Consider the following 21,177-nt stretch of genomic DNA (forward strand, 5'->3'; position numbering starts at 1 on the left):
TATAAAATTTTTTTGCAAAAAATACACTGTTTAGTAGTTCGGAAAGCGTACTCGCGGAAAAAAGGAATAAGATAACTAACTTGCCCCACCGAACGCGGCCTTTATCTCTGTTTCCGTTTCACTTTCTAGTCTTATCTAAATTTATCAATTGATGAATATATATAATCTATATATATGTCTAGATTCATTAGCATCTATATGAATCTAAACATAGCTAGAAAGTCTTATATTGTGAAACGGAGGGAGTAGAACTCTATAACTATATGAAATTGTAGCCATGATCTCTTATATTTGTGGACTGAGGTAGTACTAGCTCAATATTTGATCCTTTCCAAATAAATACAATTATGTTGGAGCAATGAAAAACTTCTGAAATGTGAGTTAATAAACAGATTGGTGTGAAAAAGAATAGCAACAGTTATTGATGCCAATGATATCAGACTAGATATTGGGATATATATTAGCTTTAAATATTTTACAAGTACAAACTTGTTATCTTCTAATAGCTGAGGAATGATGTGAGCATCTGGGATGCCCTAAACATCACTAGTATCATGTTGTACAACAAAAAGCTTGGCTGCATCTTCGCTAAACATACTATAGCGAAGCATCAACATATAATGCGTAGATGAAGTTCATTAATATTATCATAAGAAAGAAGAACTGCAATAAATTATTGGTGCAAGGCATCCTTCACATGATTTGATTACAATCCATCTACCCTTTTGAGCATGTGAGAATGTGAGATATCATGACGTGCAAGAAGTGCTGCTACTTCCCTTCCTTCAAGCATCAGTCATCAAGAAAATAGAGAGGTACACAGGGATAAGAATAAATTTGGCAAACAAGTTGTTTAAACTGTACGTTTAACATCAAATCTAACCATGACAATGATATTTCACAAAACCAAATCTATAGTTTTGTTATAATTTTGTCAATGTATATGTAGCTTTCTGAAATTTACTCTGAAATTATATAAATGGAAATTTAACATCTAAACCATATACTAACAGCTAAATGGTCAGTAATACAAGGAAAGAATATTCATTGAAAAGCTAGCAGCCATGAATACAGATTCAAATCACATCATCCTTTATCTAGAAATCACCACCTCAAATTACACAAGATATAAACTAAGATGATTTTTTGAGGCAAAAACTAAGATGACTATCAAAGACGATCTTGCTGATCCAATCAAACACAAAATCGTGACAATGTTGTACTAGTTTTTTCTCCCTAAACAAAGAATCGTCACAGAGCAAGCATTTCAAAACTCTGTATTTTAAGCACGGGTACACATAAGAATCAATACAGAGGAGGCATGAACATATACAAAATATAAATTCCGGTGCTTCCTGAATCTCCCTGTTTGTTGCCAGCTTCAACACGACGTGGGGAGAGGATTTCAGAAAGGAGAGAGGATTATTCACGCGGCTTGTAATCAAATGAAACAAAATCAGTTCGAATCTACGGCCTTGTAGCTGCAAATCTGTCGGCCAAATGGATTTATAAGTTGAAATCGAAAGGCTATTAGTTCCCAGCGATGTGGCTTAACCGGAGGGCTTTGTTTGCACTCCCTTCCTTTCGTTTTTTAATAGATCACCATGTTTACTTTTAGATATGAAGTTTGATTATCCGTTTCATTTAAAAATTCAGTGCAGATACGAAAAAATCATAAATCATGTGCAAAGTACTGTTAATAATAAAATAGATCATAAAAAAAACTATTAACTCCATCTTCTTGTACTAAACGGTTCTATATCTTTTTTTCTTTTTCTTGTAAACTCTGAACCATGCTGTTGGATACAGTATTCATGTTGGTATGATGGTATCCATAATGCAAGATGGTTGCTGGCAACAAACAAGCAACTTGGGCTGCAGGTGCACTGGAGTTTTGCATGAACTTGGTTTGTAGGCAACTGCTACTGCTACTACCTCCTTAGGTTTGTTGCTGCATTCCAAGAATTGCACGAGCTTTGCATGCCAATGCCCAAAGACTCGGTAGCGTTATAAATTTCCTCTCTGATTAGCGGCAAAAAGATGGCCTCCTCCTCCTGCTGCTGCATCTGCAAGACTGACGCTAGCCTTAGCTTCACCAAAGACAGCAACTTTAAAGCCTCTGAGAACTCAACGTTTCTCTGCTCTGCTCGATCGATTCAGTTTGCCCTGCTTGGCCTTGTAGGTGACTAACCTGCAGCTAGCTCCATCCAGATTAGCTCTCTCAGCTCAGGTGATTGGCAGTTTGGCACAGGCAGGAAGGAAGTAGATTTGCTTGCCTGCAGCACACGCACACCTACCAAGCTTCTACACTTGCAACCAAGCTTTGATCGTTGCTTTGCTTGGCTTGGCTTCGCTTGGATTTGTACCAAGAACGTACCTTTCTTCTTCTTCTTCTTCCTCTCGTCAGGCGGCCATGGGGATGAGTTCATGCGTGAACCTATCCCGTGCCGCCGCCGCCGCCGCGAAACGACAGGGTTTTGCTGCTGTCAGCGGCAACCGGGGTCATGGCAGAAGCGTGCTTCCAGTTGCGCTGCCATCGAGGAGGAAGGGGAGCAGTGGTGGCGTGGCGTGCTGCGTCTCCTCCTCGTCGTCGTCCTCCTCCGTGCGCGGCAAGAACTCAGGAGCCGGGTCCCCGGCGGCGTCGGAGGTTCACGCCGACGGCATTGGGATCGCGCAGTTCCTCGGCGGCAAGAACTTCCTCATCACCGGCGGAACTGGGTTCCTGGCGAAAGGTATCATCTCTTAATTCTTCTTTTTTTTTTTCGTTGGAGAGATCATCCAACGCAGCAGCTCGCGTGTTCTTGCGACCTGTTCTTGATTTCTTTTCACCCCCCGTGATAATCTTGGTCAGTTCTCATCGAGAAAATCTTGCGAACGAACCCCGATGTTGGCAAGATATACGTGCTGATCAAGGCGAAGGACAGCGACGCAGCACTGAAACGATTGCAGAACGAGGCAACCATCCGTCTCACTTCAGAGAAATACTTGTTGCTACTTACTGTACTCTCTGTTCATCTGCTTGACTATAGTTCTTGTCATTGCTTGATGTGCTGCAGGTTGTGGACACAGAATTGTTCAGGTGTCTGCAGGAAATCCATGGCAAGGACTACCACAGCTTCGTCGCAAGAAAGCTGGTTCCTGTGGTTGGAGATGTCAGAGAAGCCAACGTTGGCATCGCCCCAGAGCTAGCCAGTGTGATCGCTGAAGAGGTTGACATCATCGTGAACTCAGCAGCAAACACCACTTTCGATGAGAGGTTCAGTCACAATGCTCTGCAATCTGTACTACTACAGTGTTGATCCAAAGATGACTTCTTTGGATCACTCCATGTATTTATTAATCACATGAATGATCATTGTTGTAATTGCTTCAATTTCAGGTACGATGTTGCTATGGACATCAACACCGTGGGGCCATTCAGGATAATGAGCTTCGCGCAGCGGTTTCGAAGGCTGAAGCTGTTCTTGCAAGTGTCGACAGGTCAGGATGCCAAACAAAAACCTCTTGTGCTGTAAATCTTGGCATTATCTCCAGCAAAAAAGCTTAGATTTTGCATTTCATGTTTGCCAATCAGCATATGTGAACGGGCAGAGGCAAGGTGTGGTGCTGGAGAAGCCATTTCGGCTGGGTGACACCATAGCCAAGGAGCTGGGGTCGTCTTCAGATTCTGAAGAACACAAGAACACCATTCTCGATATCGAAGCAGAGATCAAGCTAGCTTTTGACCACAGGAGACACTCTGATGACTCGGCTTCTTTCTCTGAAGAAATGAAAGAGTTAGGATTAGAGAGGTACACAAGTAATGCCAGAAATTAAATGTTTATGTTCATGTTCTAACTTCTAAGTCTGAAGTTGCAACCGCAGATTAAGCCATTGCACACATGATTAATCACAGAATCTGTGTGTGGTTTTGTAGGGCGAAACTCCATGGTTGGCAAGACACTTATGTGTTCACCAAGGCCATGGGAGAGATGGTGATCAACAGCATGAGAGGAGACATACCGGTGGTCACCATCAGGCCTAGCGTCATCGAGAGCACCTGGAGCGACCCATTCCCTGGTTGGATGGAAGGCAACAGGTACAGATAATAATCGCTACTGGTATTATTCTTTATCATCTTAATTAGTAGTAGCTTCATTTTTGTGATGTATTGACATTAATTTGGAAAATTAATTGAGCTTGATCAGGATGATGGATCCCGTTGTGCTGTACTACGGCAAAGGCCAGCTGAGTGGGTTCCTCGCCGATCCGGAGGGTGTTCTTGACGTGGTACTAATTAAGAAGATGATTCATTAATTGATCTATGAGAAGCACATGCATTACTCGCTAATTGCGATTAAGGAGTACTCCTTCCGTTCTCAATTATAAGATTTTCTGGTTATGTCTAAATTCATTCATATATTAATGTATATAATTTGTGAGTAATTTTACTGTCCTTAAGAAAGTACTGGATGGTATTAAAATTCTTTACCAAATTTTATACTAAAATTTTGATATCTCTCAGTACTACTTAACGACTGTAAAATTGGTCATATCTTGTATATGGGGTTTTTTATCATTTTTAAAAAATATCTTTAAGGTACCAAGAATTTTAGTACAAATTTTTAGTACCTCAAGGTACCCCACTTTTTAAGGATGATAAAAAAAACTATTTGTATATGCGTATAGATTTATTATTATACAAATAAATTTAGTCAAAAACAGGAAGTTGGAATGGACATAATAGTTTGTTAACTTAATTAAACGATGGTGTTTGTGATTAAGGTTCCGGCGGACATGGTGGTGAACGCGACGCTGGCGTCGATGGCGAAGCACGGGCGCGGCGGGGCGGCGGCGGCGGCGGAGGGGATGCAGGTGTACCACGTGGCGTCGTCGACGGTGAACCCGCTGGTGTTCGGCGAGCTGAGCCGGTTCCTCTTCCAGCACTTCACGAGGGCGCCGTACAGCGACGCGGCGGGGCGGCCCATCCACGTGCCGCCGATGCGGCTGTTCGACAGCATGGAGCAGTTCGCCAGCTACGTCGAGACGGACGCGCTGCTGCGGAGCACCCGGCTCGCCGGCGCCGGGGATGAGAGGCTGTCGCAGCGCGTGCGCGAGCTCTGCGCCAAGTCCGTCGAGCAGACCGTCCACCTCGGCAGCATCTACCAGCCCTACACCTTCTACGGCGGAAGGTGATCGATCATTCGTGCTCGCCTCGCCTCGCCATGGATGATGCATACGACGATGCTCATGAGCTCGCCGGCCGCAACGCAATGCAATGCAGGTTCGACAATGGCAACACGGAGGCGATGATCGCGGAGATGTCGGAGGCGGAGAAGACGCAGTTCCACTTCGACGTGCGGAGCATCGACTGGACGGACTACATCACCAACGTGCACATCCCGGGGCTCAGGAAGCACGTCATGAAGGGGAGGGGCGCCGCCGGCCCCGGCGCCGGCGCCGCCGCGTCGTCGTCGTCGTCAAACGCCTCGCTGCTCGCCGGCGCCCCCGTCTGAACGGCGCCGGAGGAGAAAGCTAGGGGATGCATGCATGCGCCGCGGCGTGTACACTAGGCTTAGAATTGTTGCTATGCCGTGACCCGATGATGATGTTGCTGCTGCAGCTCCGTTTCGTTCCTCCATGAAGGTTACCATGTGAATTTATTGGTTCGTATTAGCAGTATTTAAGGTTGATGTGAGGGGGTGTAATCACGCTTGTTCCACATCACATTATAGATATGTCATTTTCTATCAAAGGTAATGACAGCAAAAGCTGGGAGTTAATTTAACAGGATTTACAAAAGATGCGCTTAATTCATAATGCTTTCGCATTATAAGACACTTTCACTAAGTTTATAGAAAAAAATATACTTTTATCCACGACACAAAATTAGTTTTATTAAATCCACTATTATATGTGTGTGTATAGCACATTTATTTTGTGTTAAAAGTATTGCTATTTTGTGTATATATAGCACATTTATTTTGTGTTAAACATTTATTCAGTAGAGTAGACAAACGAAATTTAACGCCAAATACGAAGAACATATCTGAATGGGGAAAAGGACCGATGTGCACTGCAAAAAATCCCCAAAATTCGGAATACTACTCCACTAAAGGAAGATTAGGTGTCTTTGACATCGATGATACAAATTACAAGACTATCAATACATGCTTACGCTACAAAATACAAATAAGAGTTTCAGTCCTTTGCCAGTAGATTTCATCTGTAAAATGCCTAAAAGGGAAGGGTGAGGATGTGTGGGCCTTTTTATCACCTAAAAAAACTCAGGCATGGCTGCATGAGCATGGCACTTGTTTTGTTTCAGGTTTGTTTCAGGATAGCAGCATCTCTTGCTTTGACCAATGGAGGGTCAAGTTCTACAGAGGGGAGAGTGGTGCTCCCTTATTATTGTTGGTTGGCCCATGCGCAGTTCTCACAGTCCAGTAAAGTATCACCGACCGGCATCGACTATCGCAACACAAGCTCACACATGGTAGTACCATTAACTCAAAGGAAATAATCAGGCGTCCTCCGTGTCACATCAGGCTCACCTCTCCTAGGAGCGGGCTCAAACTGCAAATAATGGGAAACCAACATGAGTAGCCAATTACAGGATATGCAATTTAGCTAATTATCCGAATTCAGGATACTTCTTGTTAATGAATTGAGGGAAGCATCAACACTTCATTTCAGATTTTGGACACCTTACAGTTAAGCCATTAGACCAGGACGCATTACATGATTAACAGGATGAACCCCAAATGGAACAAGGAAGCTGGAAAGTAGTTGCAAAGAAAGGAAGTGGTAATCACCTGAATAAATGTATGGCTGTTGCAGTCATCAACTTCCAAAATGGATGCCATATTCCCACATCGGTAACAATAATTTGGAGCACTAAATATAGTCACAACTTTTTGTTCCTGTATGTCCATAGTGAAAAATTATGACATATTACTTGCACAATGCACCTGATAAAGTATCCAAAGGTTCATGAAGCTTACATGAGCCCAATTATATCCTTCCATAACTAGTTGATGAGCCCGAGCTACAAGTTTGAGATTGTTGGTATGATTGAATTGCTCAGATATATCCTGGAACACAAAAGAAACAATGAACAGAATATAACTAAAAAGCCTGTAGCTAAAAAAAAACCAAGACAGTGTAGTACCTGGCCAAAAGTGTAGCCAGCACCACGAGGAGAGATGCCCCAACCACAGCGATCATCTGGATCAGACCATAGAAGATCACACATAGGTCCCTCATGTGGAACCTCTTGGACACGATCTAAGCTACGCACACCATCAAGGTTCTCAATTGACGGAGATAAACCACCATGCAGGCAGAAAATTTCAGATTCCACCTTCAAGAACATAAAGAAAATATCAACATGGTCCATTGATGCATAATGCTGAGAATACGCGTTTATTGAGAGGATGGAATGCATTTATTTTATGGTAAGGCTAACAACTTTGCAGTATAAAAAATGTTTTATGTGCTATATTAAATGGTTATTGGTGTCCACTTCATATGATTCAAATAATGCATCCATACAATTGAAAATCCAAAGATCTACCAGAGGGAACAGCACTGTTAGCAACTTGGTATGATGTCACACAACTCCCAAATGGCCAAGGAATTTCAATTATGCAGCTGTAAATACATAATGTATGATATGTCGCATTCTTTCACAAGGTAAAGACATTAGTCATGCCTCATCGATAAGTTCCCAGCTATCAAGTCTGCAGGTGGCGATATACAATCAGTAGTTATCATATATATGAAAACAAACTAGGCTTCCGTATTGAAATAGGTACCATGCAATAAATGCAAAAAAAAGGAAGAGCAAGATAGATACTTAGAAATGATAGGATAAGCCAAAAACTAAATAAAAAAAAAGGAGGCCCCAGTTTCAGGGTACATACCAGTGCCGTCAATGGAAAATAATCAAAAAGATCTGTGAATATCTTCCATACATTTGCATTGCCATACCTGGTTTGAAAGAAGGGTCAACAGCAGAAATAAAAATGGTATATGACTTCATTTTACACATCTAGCAGCAAATCATTGTTGCCAATTTCACTTCCATAAACTAACAAATAATATTATTATTTTGTTTGAAGCATAGCAGTTCCTAGGCATACTGAATTAATTATATGTACTACCAGAAGAAATGAGCAAACAGCTAGATTCATATGGTAAAGAACCCTAATATATAATCAACATAAAACCTATCTACCACTGTGGAGACAGGAAAAAAAAGGCATACGATGCCTCCATATATGCCAACACTTGGCACGGTTGTCTATTACAATGAGACAATGACAGTAAGTCAGTAAGTCCCAGTGTCCCACATAACTCTAGGATCAGATAGAACAAGCAAAGAATTTCTGCCATGCCAGCAATGATATAGTGCATTCTGAACAGCTAATATGCTCGACCTGAAATAGGATTAAGATTAATTTTCATTAAGCACCTAAATAAACTCACTTTCGTAAACATTCGTCGTAGAATCCATAAACCTGCGTGATCTGCAATCATCATAAAACTATATTTTCAGTTTAACATTGACATAAGTAGTTCACTATTCACCATTATGACAGTCAAACCACAATAAATAACTGTGCTAAACAGGAACCACAATAATTCAAAACAGATAAATTTGCTCAAATTTATAATCAAGAGAGACAATGGTGGCCAATTTCAGGCATAGGCAATGAGAAAACAATATTAAACAGCACCTGCCGGCTCTCGTGGTTTCCGCGAAGGATTGTAATCCGATGTGGATGACGCACCTTCAGTGCTACCAAAAGCTGGATAAGTAATACCATTCAGTAATGCTTTTACACATAACATGGTCTCAAACATAAAATATTTGATATATTTGAAAAAATTCGAGTAATAAATTTTTGTTGTTGGCCAACAAGAACAAATAGACCTGGTATGTGTAACTTGGCAACTCATGCAAAACTGTATATAAATACTCATCAAAGAAAACAAGTAGGTTAACTCTTACAGTAACAGTCTCAACAGAGTAATAGCCACGATCCACATAATCCCCCATAAATAAATAATTAGTATCTGGGCACTGAAACAACAGAGAACAAATCCATTAGCTATCTTTGAGAATGGAATATTGAATGTATATGGTTTTAAAGTATGGTAGGTAAAAAAGGAAGACAGTGAACACAAACAGTACCTTCCCACCAATCCGAAAAAGTTCTACAAGATCATGGAATTGTCCGTGAATATCACCGCAAATTGTTACTGGGCTTTTGACAGGCTGCATAACAAACAAATGCAAAACCTTAAAACCAATGCCTGTCAACCTTTCTACCTCACCATGGAACAGAGCATGTAAATATTTGGAGAACACCTTAACAGAGCTATATTAGCACATACTATTGACTATCTGAAATTCTATGGAACAAAGCTCAGTAATCTAAAAGAGGAGGTACTTGAATCCTTGTCTTTATTTTAGTCATCAGCATTGGCATTGGCACACCTATTGTTGGATTGAAAAGCACCAAAATGTATGAGTAAAACATGTGAAGGTACCAACTATCTTGAGTAACACCACAAAGTATCATTGCTCAAGTGCAAAGCCAAAACCGTAGTACATAAAAGTTCAAACAACCATTGAAGTAGCAATAAGGAAATCTTGCCACACCTATGCTAAAAGGCACCCAGCATAACACTGTGAAGAGAACTGATAGTATGCGATACCTGAACATTGCTTTCCTCCATCAATATCTCCTTGGCCTTCTCGCACAGTGCTTTAACCTGCAATTCTGGGGCCATTAGAACAGACGAAGATTCCAGGAATATAAGAGCAAGTTCAATAGTATAGCCAACTACTAGCTTCAAATCATTTATAGTCAATCTAATAGCCAATTCATACAATAGTTACCTAAAAACATATATTATCTTGTTCCGCTTGTCATACACAAATGACGTCTTGAAGTCTGTGCTGCAGCTGGCTACATATCTGTAGAGCCAGATATCTCTAGCCAGATATGTAGCCAGCTGCTCTTCTCTCTCTTTTCTTATCTCTTTAAAATATGTTTGCGCCTAGCTTATAGTCTTGCTATTGTACCTGCTCTAAGAACATCAGTTGTCTAGACATTTATGCCCCTCAAATGTTCCTATTTTTTGTCAACCGCCCATGCAAATCAACGCATGTGTATATATCCTATCCTACAGGTGATAAACATGGGAACGGTGAACCCAAATTGCAATCAAAACAAAAGGCAGTTGTGCCGACATGTGCTTGTAAATTTCCATTCTTTATGCTACTTCCCGCGACTATCCCCACGGATGTATTACCATCAAGCAAATCTGGATCATGACATCGAAATGTTCCAACTTCCAAGTTGCCCTCGCAAGTACTCCTATCATCTCTCCAACCCGACGAATCACCAAGCATACAACAAAAGGTGGGCATCAACCGCTCGCGAATCACCGGATCACACGCCAAATTCAAATCCCCCACCCAACACGCCCCGAAAAAACCCTAGGAACCCCCTCGTAACAGATCAACGCCCCCCAAGGCCCCAACCACTCCCCAGATCGGGCACGCCGCTGAGCCGGCGCCGGCCGAACGAACGAGAAACCGAAACGGAGAATCCGGAAGCACCGGTAGGGAAGGTGAAATCTCACCTCCTGCTCGGCGAGCGGGCGGCACTGCATCAGCTGCTCGATCTGCGTGTCCAGGCCCCCGCATCCCCCGCCTCCGTCCACGCTCATGGGCTCCATTTCCCCACCCCCACCCCGCCCCCGCTGCCGCGCGCTCCTCCGCCTCCGGGAGGTGAGCAGCTCGCTCGAGCTCGTCGCCGGCGGCGAGGGGCGGTGGAGAGAGAGAGCGAGCGAGCGCGCGCTCGGGCCGAGGCGGATTGGGAGAGCGAGCGGGGGAGTGAGAGAGAGCGGAGAGAGAAACTTGACACGGGGAGAGAGAGAGAGAGTACTGGACGGCGAGGCGAGGCCGGGCTGACACGTGGGCCACCCCGTCGCCTCGGGGTGGGGCCCACGCGCGCGGTGCGTGAGAAGCAGCGTGTGGCTCCGGTGGAGGGGAGGGACTGCGCTGGCCGTCGCTGACAGGTTGGACGGCGCGTGGGCCCGCCACGTCAGCAGCCTCGCGTGCTGGAGAGGAAGCCCACGGATTGTCTGTCCGACACGTGGGCCCATCATCCAAGTACTCACATGCCACGGTGGCCCACAGCCCATTCCGGGCTTCCCTTCCTCTCCAATCGTCCGACTCGCCAAACGCCACGCTCTTCAGGTGAAGCCGACGTTCGCGCGGATAGCTTTCATGCGAACACTTTACTAAAGTAACCCGTATAAATTTGGATATATAAACAGAAAAACATTATATATCACTGATTTTTATCCAATTTACGATTTTCTACTAACTTCATTATTGTTTTACAATATGCTATTAATTTTTGTTTAACTTTTATGATTTATCATCGTCGTCAGATAGCCTCTGTGAGTAATGTTCAATTTTTTTTATAATGACTAAAATACCCATGTGTTGAATACTTATAAAATTTGGAGAGAAAAATATGAACTATCAAATTCTAAGTTTCTAGCCAATTTTTACATGATTTACATGAAATATTTATAAATGGAATTTTGAAATGTTTTGAATATTTTGAAAGTTTTTAACATATTGGTATTTCAGTCATTATAAAAAAAATGAAAAGCAATGGAGGTTGAGGGTATATTGTAGAGTTGAACAAAAATTGATAGTATATTATATAAATGAACAAAGTCGTGCTAGACTATAGATTCTCTTATATATTAACTTTAGACGTATAAAATTTACACATATTAGAAATTGAATCCTAGTTTAAAATAGATTCAGAGATGTAAAATTTATACGTATAAACATTGACGGTGCAAACTTCGTACATAAAGTTAATAAAAAAAATTTTAAAAAGAAAGGAATCATATGAAAAAATAACGAGTGTTTGCGCAAAAACCATTCGCGTGAATGTTCGCTAAATAGTCTCTGGACGGCGTGCTCCGCTCCCACTGACAGAAGGGCCCCACCTAGAGGGGACGTGGTGGCTCACGTGTCAGGCCGGCTTCTCCGTCTCCACTCTCCAGCGCTCCTCTCTCTCTCTCTCATTCTCGGTGTCAAGGTTCTCTCGCCGCTCTCTCACTCCCCCGCTCTCCCGACCCCAACCCGCCTCGCCCCGAGCGCTCGCTTTCTCCACCAACCCTGGCCGCCGGCGGCGAGCTCGAGGAGGGCTCGAGCTGCTTTCACCTATCGGAGGCGGAGGAGCGCGTGGCAGCGAGGGCGGCGGGGTGGGGGTGGGGAGATGGAGCCCATGAGCATCTCTGCATCTGCGACCTCCCACTGCTGCTGCTGCTGTTGGTGCTAGTTTGAAACCAAGGTCCTCCTCCTGTAGCGACGAGGAGGGAGGCGGCTCCTGGGGTCGAATCGTGGGGATTCTTGCCTGCTCGGCTCGATCCGACAATGGACGCGGCTGCCGGAGGAGCGGCGCCGCGGCCGGCGGCCGGAATCCGCGTCCGCGTGCCACTGGTGAGTTCCGCCCCCCATGTTCCTTGGCCCTAGAGCGCCACTTCTTGTTTGAGCCGCAGGGCCCGTAAATTTAGCTCGGGGGTAGTGTTCTTGGCCCAAAGGCGTCACCTTTGCCTGCGAACTCCTAAATCTAAGGGTTTTCCTGTTCATACCAGGTGTTCTTTTTATGCGTTTTCGTTATGGACTGTGGACGAGGTCTCGATCTGTGCCGTTAGTGCTCGGTTCTTAGCGTCTCTAGGTTTGAATCATCTTCGAGTTCCTGGTAGTTGTTCTCGGTGAAGTATCCATCAATTCATTTGTTAGCATCGCAGTAAGCAATATTCATGGTGCTGTGCAGAATTTCAGATGCCACTTCATGAGTATTTCGTTGCTCAAAATGCTGTTACATCAACATTTAGAAGAGCATGGGTGGGATCACAAAATTTGCTCAGCCCCTCTTCTGTCCCCATTCAAAGGCTAGCATATAATAATTGTCATCATCTCAGTCTTTTTAGGTACGGATTATGGAGGAAGTACCACTAGCAAATCATCCTATTCCTAGGTCCATGTTTGACATATGAGCTGCACAAGCGGTTGATCTATTGGTAGACATTTTGTGCAATGTATGTGAATTTTGTAATACTATACTTACTAGTTGTAAAGACCAAGCTAATCATCGTGAGCATGGTGAACCCTAGCATATCTGGTATGTCTAATATATGACAATAGTATGAAAGAAGCATCCATAATAGCTGAACCAGGGAATGATCGTGTATACACCAGACTAGGTAGTATAGGCTGGCTCTCTTGCACTGTCACGCATTTGATAATGCCAGTTATGCTGATGTTTGTAATTTTAGATGGGTGCAATATGAACCTCTAGACTCCAATGTAGTAGATTTGTTTCTCTGTCTTAAAATTTTGAAATCAAAGCACAAAGCATGCATTAAGCGGTAATAATACAAAGGAGATTGTGAACTAGTTGTAACCAATGAAAGCTGGCATGTGCAATACAAATTTAAATTCAGTACATTATTCTGCTTTCAATAAAAGCAGGGTCCTTTGATCTTTTGGTCTAAGAAGAATCAGTATGATAAAGAGCCCAAACGTTTTGCATGTAAGTAAAATAAATGACAAAAAATCAAGACTTGCCCCCTTATCTCCCTCAAAAGAAAAGCTTTATGAGACTGAACCATGTGCACACTGGACAGGGTTTGCCAGTTTGATATAAATCAATTTTTCTTTATGCTATTAGTTGAGGCTTTTTTATAGAAAGAACTCCTTGGCGATTTGTCTGTCTTGAGATGGATTCAGCAGAATGAGAGGTTCAGCAGAAACAGAGAGACTAATCCATTCGCCAGTGTAACTCGTGTGCTTCGTCGCTGGTGACCTCCACTCCTAGATGTTGCCTCAACCCTCAGCTCATGTTTTCGTTTCTTGATGTCCTGTGTTTGGGATTAGAGTTAGGGGTTATTCTGTTATTGGTTTGAAGTTTTTTTTTGGTTCAGTGGTATGATTTTCCATCCGATCTAGGGACGTTTATACTAAAAGTTGAAGTTTTTCTAATTTTCTTGGTGATTTGAGTTTCGATCTAGATCTGTAGGGTTTTAGGAGCTTAAGGTTACTTTCTTTAGTTTTGGTTTAATCTAAACATGAAGATGACTGGCATTCTAAACTATCCTTTCTTGTGAAATCATTTGTTAAGACTTTTTATTGTCAATTTTATCTAGGTGTTCCTCCTCGGTACCATTTGATGCATTTTTATATGTGATCAGAGCAATTTAGCAAATAGCAATGCATGATGCATCTATATTTTATTAATTGATATCACAGGAAAAACCTACTAAGATGGTTCTACTTCTAGACCTTAGTCTACAAGTACCTGCAAGTTCTCATGAATCATGACACACTTAAAAATGTTTTATACAAGGATTTAATGGAGCAAGGACAAACCAACTCTTGCACCTTTTAAACATAAAGTCCTTGTATCCATAAGTTAGCAAATAACATTATCCAGGGTGTTCAGCTGAGTGATATGTTCCCTCCATTCCTACACAGTATAAAGAACGTCGTGAATAGTGATGAGGATGAACCTGCCATCCCACTATCACCTCCAGAGTTGGTGGGATCTTATAACTCTTTTTTTTTTCAAGTTTAGAATCTTTTGATACACTTTTGTGAAATCAATTGCTAACACATGGGTATTTTACTAGTCATATGAGAAAGATTAACATCATGCAATGCAGTGGTCACAATATTTTGCTAGTATCTGGACAGGGAGATATGTCTGTGTCTTTGATAATTATTTCTTTGCTAAAAGGAGAGTTACTTCTTGTGATCTTGTTTCAAACTCATGCTGTTCCACATTCAGGTTAATATGAGCATATCCTAACTTCATTTATTAATCCATGTGCAGGTAGAGTCTGTCTCTTGTTACTGTAGGGTAGATGGAGGTCTTAAAACTGTTGTGAGTGCTAGAAAATTTGTCCCTGGTGCAAAGCTGTGCATGCAACCTGACATCAAACCAAACAAGCGCAAGTCTAGGAGCTCACGCAAAGAGAGGTGCCGGACTCAGGCACCACTTCTACCTGGCCTTCCTGATGACCTAGCTATTAACTGTCTCATGCGAGTTCCTCGAGTTGAACACCCAAATCTCCGGTTGGTCTGTAAACGGTGGAACCGACTTTTATCTGGAAACTATTATTACTCCTTGCGTAAGAAACTTGGCATGGCAGAAGAATGGGTTTTTGTCTTCAAAAGGGATCGTGATCGGAAGATTTCTTGGCATGCCTTTGACCCAGTTCATCAGGTGTGGAAGTCACTCCCTCCAGTTCCACCAGAGTATTCAGAGGCCGTGGGCTTTGGTTGTGCTGTTCTAAGTGGCTGCTATCTGTACCTGTTTGGTGGCAAAGATCCAGTCCGAGGGTCTATGAGGCGTGTTGTATTTTACAATGCTCGAATAAACAAATGGCTCCGAGCCCCAGATATGCTAGAAAAGCGTCACTGCTTTGGTTCCTGTGTTATAAACAACCGCCTCTATGTTGCCGGTGGGGAGTGTGAAGGGATACAGAGAACTCTAAGATCTGCTGAATTTTATGACCCAAACAGGAATAGATGGTCAAAAATTAGTGAAATGAGCACGGGAATGGTACCTTTTATTGGAGTTGTATATGATGGCAAATGGTTCCTGAAAGGGCTTGATTCTCATCGTCAGGTTGTGAGTGAGGTCTATATGCCAACATCCAACGTGTGGTCAATCTCTGCTGATGAAATGGTTGCGGGCTGGCGGAATCCAAGCATTTCCTTTAATGGACGTCTTTATTCAGCGGATTGCCGGGATGGATGCAAGCTGAGAGTCTATGATGGAGATACACGATCTTGGACCAGATTCATCGACAGTAGGCGCCATCTGGGCAGCTCACGAGCTTTTGAAGCTGCAGCTTTGGTCTCACTAAATGGAAAGATTTGCATTATCCGCAACAATATGAGCATCACTCTTGTCGATGTCTCAAACACACCAACAGTTATTGAGATTAACAGTGCCCACATGTGGGATATTTTTGCTCGGAAGGGCCAGCACAGGTCTTTCATTGCAAACTTGTGGCTAACCATTTCAGGTCGTCATTTCAAGACTCACATTATCCATTGCCAAGTGCTCCAAGTTTGAGCATGGCTGCACATGAAGTGGGAACATACTCAAATTTTGAAAGGACCCATCAATCAGAAGCTGAAATGGGTGCCAGTACTCCAGCAAAAAGATGGTTTTTGCCTAAATATGAACACTTACTGATCTCATTCCTACTCACATTCTCTGGTACTGGAAAAGTCACATGCTGGTTGCTGGATGGAAGAGGAAGCGGGAGCTTTGGCTGTCTATGAAATCAAGGCGAAACTCTGGAGGGTAAGAGGATGAGAACTATTCCATAGCATCGGTGGTTTGTCCAGTGGTATTCATAATTTCAGTGTGCTGATGCTTGCTGATTTGGATGAGCTGATAGCCTGATACTGCTGATGGTAGGCAGATATGCAGCAATGGTTTCATTGAGGGCTGTCATTGTTATACATTTTTCGGATAGGAAGGTGGTCCACCTTTCATCCTAATCACCATGTCTATCTCTCTTTCGGCTCACTAGGCATGTGAAAACTATGTTGTATGGTTGTATCAGCCGACTAGAGTTAACAAACGAATAAATGATTTGCTTAATTGTCGATGTTTTGAAATCTTTGCCTGTTATGTAGCAGAGAAAGTTTTGAAATCTGATTGGTGGATTTATGGATGTCATGTCTGAAAAAGACAACCTGTGCATTTATGAAAATATTCCCGCTTGAACTCTTGCTGTGGACGAATCTCTGCATCTCTATTTTTTTGGTTCATATGCATTGTGATGCACTGATGCTGAAGCAGTTCCATATATCATATACTACCAAATGCAGGAAAGCTACAGACAATTGCTGATAAACATCAGCCTAGGAAAGATAAAGAGAATATTATCACATCCAGCACATGACAATTATTGGGAAATCGATTGGCTGTTTGACGATCATTTTCAGAGATGATGTCAACGATGATATTTTCGCTGTAATGCTGATCCCCTGCTCGCATGCAAGTCAAAGCCAGGGCAAAACGACACCAGGTCAGTGGCTGCTAACCCAGGATGATGCCCTCCATTGTCAAGCTCTGAAGAACATACTGTGGGCGGCTAATTAGTGTCAGCAGTTTAGAACACTGACCCTAATCTAGTTAGAAAGCCCTTTGGATCCATCTGAGAAGGAAGAAAACTTGGATGCTTGTCACTGCACAACTTGCTCCATGTGTTTGACAATTTGGCATTAGTTTTTTCGAACCTATCCACTCATTTTTTTTTCCTGCTGGAAGAACATTGATTTTTGGCTGGTGATCTTTGTGATCTCCTGATAAAAAATATCTACGTGATTGCTGCAGAATCACATGCCCGGTGCAAAGCATCGGCATTAGGTATTTAGGTAGGCTGTTTTTGCAGTAATGAAACATCGTTAGCTACCTTGTTTCGCTAGTAACTAGCTACTGCTCCAGTAGTATTAAGCTCAGGGAATATTACATCACATATGAAAGCTACTGGGACAGAAGAATAATGCATGCCTATTACCTGCTAAACTTTCGCCGGTTTGATTAGCTTTACCAAGACCTGACAGATGCACACTTTTCCCATAAGATTACGATAGCTTAATCAATCGGGCGTTTGGAATTCAAGGCAGGCTGCTTCATCGTTCCTGATTTCTGGGATGACCAAATCCTCCATGACTTTTTGAGATTTGCCCAAATTTGACCTTTTGACAAAAGGATCGGTTCTTGAATTCACATTATTTTCTTTTGACTCTGGAACAGCGAGACACAGCATGCCTGAAAGAACTAGAGCCGAAAAGCTGATATGAAATGAGCAATACGATACTGCAATACCATGCAGCTTTTGATTAGCTGATATATTTGCAGTAACCAGTAAAAGCTTATGGCATGTTGGTAACATATTTTCATGTTTCAAGCAACAATGCATGGCTTTCCCAGACAATTCAAATGGCTTGTTGATTACTCGATTCACAGAGTGCTAGCTAGCTGCTTGATTGTAATGCGCACATGCTGAGGATATATACATATGAATTAACAACCATACAACTATGAGATTTGCTCCGGTTCAATAAAAACCATACATATGAACTGTTTTTCACCATTGGATCTAGCTGAGAAGAATGTACATTATTAGATCCAACGATCAGAAATAATTTGGTACCGCAAGATATTTTTTATTGGATTGAAACAAATCTCTACAACTATATAAATGAGATATATGATGAACAGAGATATTAATAAACACATCAACTTCTTTTCTTTTTCTTTTTTTTTTTGAATACGTATAAGACTTGTGTATCCTTGTAGTATTCAGGAGGTTTTCACCAACAACACAACAGTAGGTATATAAAGAGTGCAAAGAAAAATAAAAACAGGAATGCTCAAAGCTGATCTCTTGCAGACGGAGCATCAACACTTTATATATACAAACTTTACATATAAAACTCTTCTATATATAGACTTTAAATATACGAATATTATATATAAAAAAATTTAGTATATAATCTTTGTAGATATATTTTTAAGATGATATTTTTTATGTAGATATTTTTTTGCTAGATGCTTTATATGCTATAAAAATATGTTTCTGTACATAAATTTTATAGTATAAAGATAAAACTTTATATGTACAGACATAAATTATAAAAAGATTCTATGTATAAATTTTTTTTATATCGATCTGTTTGTACGGGGTGAACGGACACGTGACTGTTCACCCGTTAGACCTACCTTACCCTATCATTTTGCCTACAAAATTTAAGGGCCGGGTTCAGAAAATAAAATTGTATAGAGTTTTGAACTAAATTTTTTTTAAGAATTAAATAGGGTTGTAAAAGAACCTACGGGTCTTGGCCTATTCCCACCCCTAGGCCTGGGCGTTCGGTCTTCGGTTCGGTCTCGCTCTCGGTCTTCGGTCTCTAGAGAAAATTCGGTCTTTCAGAACACGGGTCCGATCGATCTCGAAAAAAACACAAGACCGAGAAATTCGGTCTCGGTCTCGGTCCCGACCGAAGTGCCCGAAATTTTGGTTACCTGGAGGCCGGCGGGAGGAGGCGGGGAGGCGGGTGGGAGGAGGCAGCGGAATTCGGTCTTTTCGGGTATTTCGGGTACCCGAGATCGGTACCCGAAGACCGGACCGAATTTTTTAGTCTTTCACCTTCTCCACCTGAGATCGGGACCAAATTTTTCGGTCTCGGTCTTTTCGGTCTCGGTCTCGGTCTATTCGGTTCGATCTCTTGGTGTCTCGGTCTTTTTGTGTCTAGGCCTACCCACTCCTACCTTACCCTAGATCGTCGCTCCAGCAGCCTCCTCTGCTGCCGCTGTAACCCACCTTTTCCTGCAACGTCGAGTCTGACTCTCAAAGTCCTATCGTTTCGTTCTTTCCAAATGGATCGTGCCGTCAAGACGACGATGATGTCGAAGCCCTTCTCGGTAGTTTTCTTGTGTGTCACACCATCGCGTACGAGAGGAAGGATTGCTGCGACGTTTGCCTTGAGAGGAAGCACTAGCTGGGGCAATCCTAAGGCTGACAGGACGATCCATTCCGAGTTAGTACTCCCTCCATATTTTTTTTATATGATATCGTTGACTTTTAGATTTACGTTTGATCTTTTGTTTTATTAAAAAAAGTTATATAATTATTAATAATTTTGTTATAATATGATTTGTTATTATAGGAATTTTAAATATGCTTAAGAATTTTGCTTATTTAGATATAAATTTTGAATAAGACGAACGGTCATATATTCAAAAATCAACTGCGTCATATAAAAAATATGGAGGGAGTACAGAATTTTGGGCATCCAATTAGCAAGTAATCGGTTATCTATTATTATTATTATCTTTGATCACATATATAGGACGCATTTGCATCCTGTTTGGAGATGATAACTGCTGTCCACTGTCCCTTTGAACATGTATTACGTATTCATGAGTGTATACTTTCAAACGCACCCGATATTTTGGTTTTGGGTTAAGCTTATAACCGAAAATTTAAATTTTTAACTTTAAATTTGGAGTTAATTTTAAGGTTTTTTCTCTAAAGCTTATTTTACCGTTTTGACTTTTAGATCGCTATAAACACATATATAAAAATTTTATTCATAAATTATTTTCTATTTGTAAATATGCCGTTTGACTCTTTTCTTGTAAATACATGTTTACGAGTGTATGCACGTAAATATTGTGGAATTTGATGTTTTGACACTAAAATTTGGGTCTTGATTATTATTTGATTTTAGGATTTATTTAGCACATTTCTATTACGGAACACATCAAAAAGTAGATGCTTATATACATTTGGATGTACTCATATTTTCCACCTCTATCTTTTTGCTTTTGCTTATGCTTATAAGCTAAAATTTAAAGTTACAACGTTAATTTTAGAGTTAATTTTACATTTGTTTTACCAAAGTTTATTTTTCAGCCATGTATTTTAAATTACTAATAATACATATATAAAAGTTTTATTCATAAATTATTTATTTTTTGTAAATATATCGTTTAAATTTTTACATAAAAAAATCAAACAATCACTCCATTTAAACACATGCAGCTATGCGCATACCCTGCAAGTACTTCCAGAAAGCTAGGTCGGCACTCCCCTCTTTCAAGACATGCACATGAACTCTATCCCTGCCTAACAAAAAGTAAACTATCACTCATCCTATGAATACACATGCACATATTAGATTTGAATCTAGGTGGATATGTTTCAAAAGATACATAATCATTTGTTTTGTAAAATATAAATTATTCAGTTGAGCTATGCTTACTTCGTACTATATTCCGTCACAAAATAACTTTATTTTTATCGATCCCGGCCCACACCTAACCAGACAAAAAGAAAAAGACGGTAATATCCTTCTTTATCAAATCACAGTGTAATTGTTCTTCACTTTATGTACTTTTAATATATTTATTTCTCTACTTTTATATACTTCAATAAAATTATTGCTAAAAAGTAAATTTATTTTGAGACAAACCAGTGATAAAAAATTGATATTATCTGGGACGGAGGCAGTGTTTTACGGTAGGGAAAGTCAAAAGTGTATATGCACGTGTATCT

The 21,177-nt window shown here is 41.4% G+C and overlaps 3 protein-coding genes across 3 annotated transcripts; 2 read left to right on the forward strand and 1 right to left on the reverse strand.

Annotated features, from left to right (window-relative positions):
* Positions 1–2,048: 2,048 nt before the first annotated feature.
* Positions 2,049–5,819, forward strand: LOC102720783 (fatty acyl-CoA reductase 2, chloroplastic-like). Its single transcript, XM_040522181.1, has 9 exons — positions 2,049–2,732; positions 2,852–2,955; positions 3,057–3,256; positions 3,380–3,480; positions 3,575–3,791; positions 3,917–4,078; positions 4,188–4,269; positions 4,765–5,171; positions 5,264–5,819. Exons 1-9 carry the CDS (start codon positions 2,414–2,416, stop codon positions 5,493–5,495), a joined length of 1,824 nt encoding a protein of 607 aa, XP_040378115.1. The 5' UTR covers positions 2,049–2,413; the 3' UTR covers positions 5,496–5,819.
* Positions 5,820–6,063: 244 nt separating this feature from the next.
* LOC102721344 (serine/threonine-protein phosphatase PP2A-4 catalytic subunit-like) lies at positions 6,064–10,781 on the reverse strand. Its single transcript, XM_006649396.3, has 11 exons — positions 10,639–10,781; positions 9,706–9,762; positions 9,179–9,262; positions 8,996–9,067; positions 8,721–8,792; positions 8,470–8,510; positions 7,905–7,971; positions 7,151–7,342; positions 6,984–7,073; positions 6,795–6,902; positions 6,064–6,555 (listed from the first exon to the last, which is right to left on the reverse strand). Exons 1-11 carry the CDS (start codon positions 10,732–10,734, stop codon positions 6,490–6,492), a joined length of 945 nt encoding a protein of 314 aa, XP_006649459.1. The 5' UTR covers positions 10,735–10,781; the 3' UTR covers positions 6,064–6,489.
* A 1,384-nt stretch (positions 10,782–12,165) lies between these two features.
* Positions 12,166–16,843, forward strand: LOC102721064 (F-box/kelch-repeat protein At1g55270-like). Its single transcript, XM_006651012.3, has 2 exons — positions 12,166–12,526; positions 14,922–16,843. The coding sequence occupies exons 1-2, from the start codon at positions 12,461–12,463 to the stop codon at positions 16,170–16,172; spliced, it is 1,317 nt and encodes a 438-aa protein (XP_006651075.2). The 5' UTR covers positions 12,166–12,460; the 3' UTR covers positions 16,173–16,843.
* Positions 16,844–21,177: the final 4,334 nt, after the last annotated feature.

This window comes from Oryza brachyantha, chromosome 3, assembly GCF_000231095.2.
Source record: "Oryza brachyantha chromosome 3, ObraRS2, whole genome shotgun sequence".
NCBI lineage: Eukaryota > Viridiplantae > Streptophyta > Magnoliopsida > Poales > Poaceae > Oryza > Oryza brachyantha.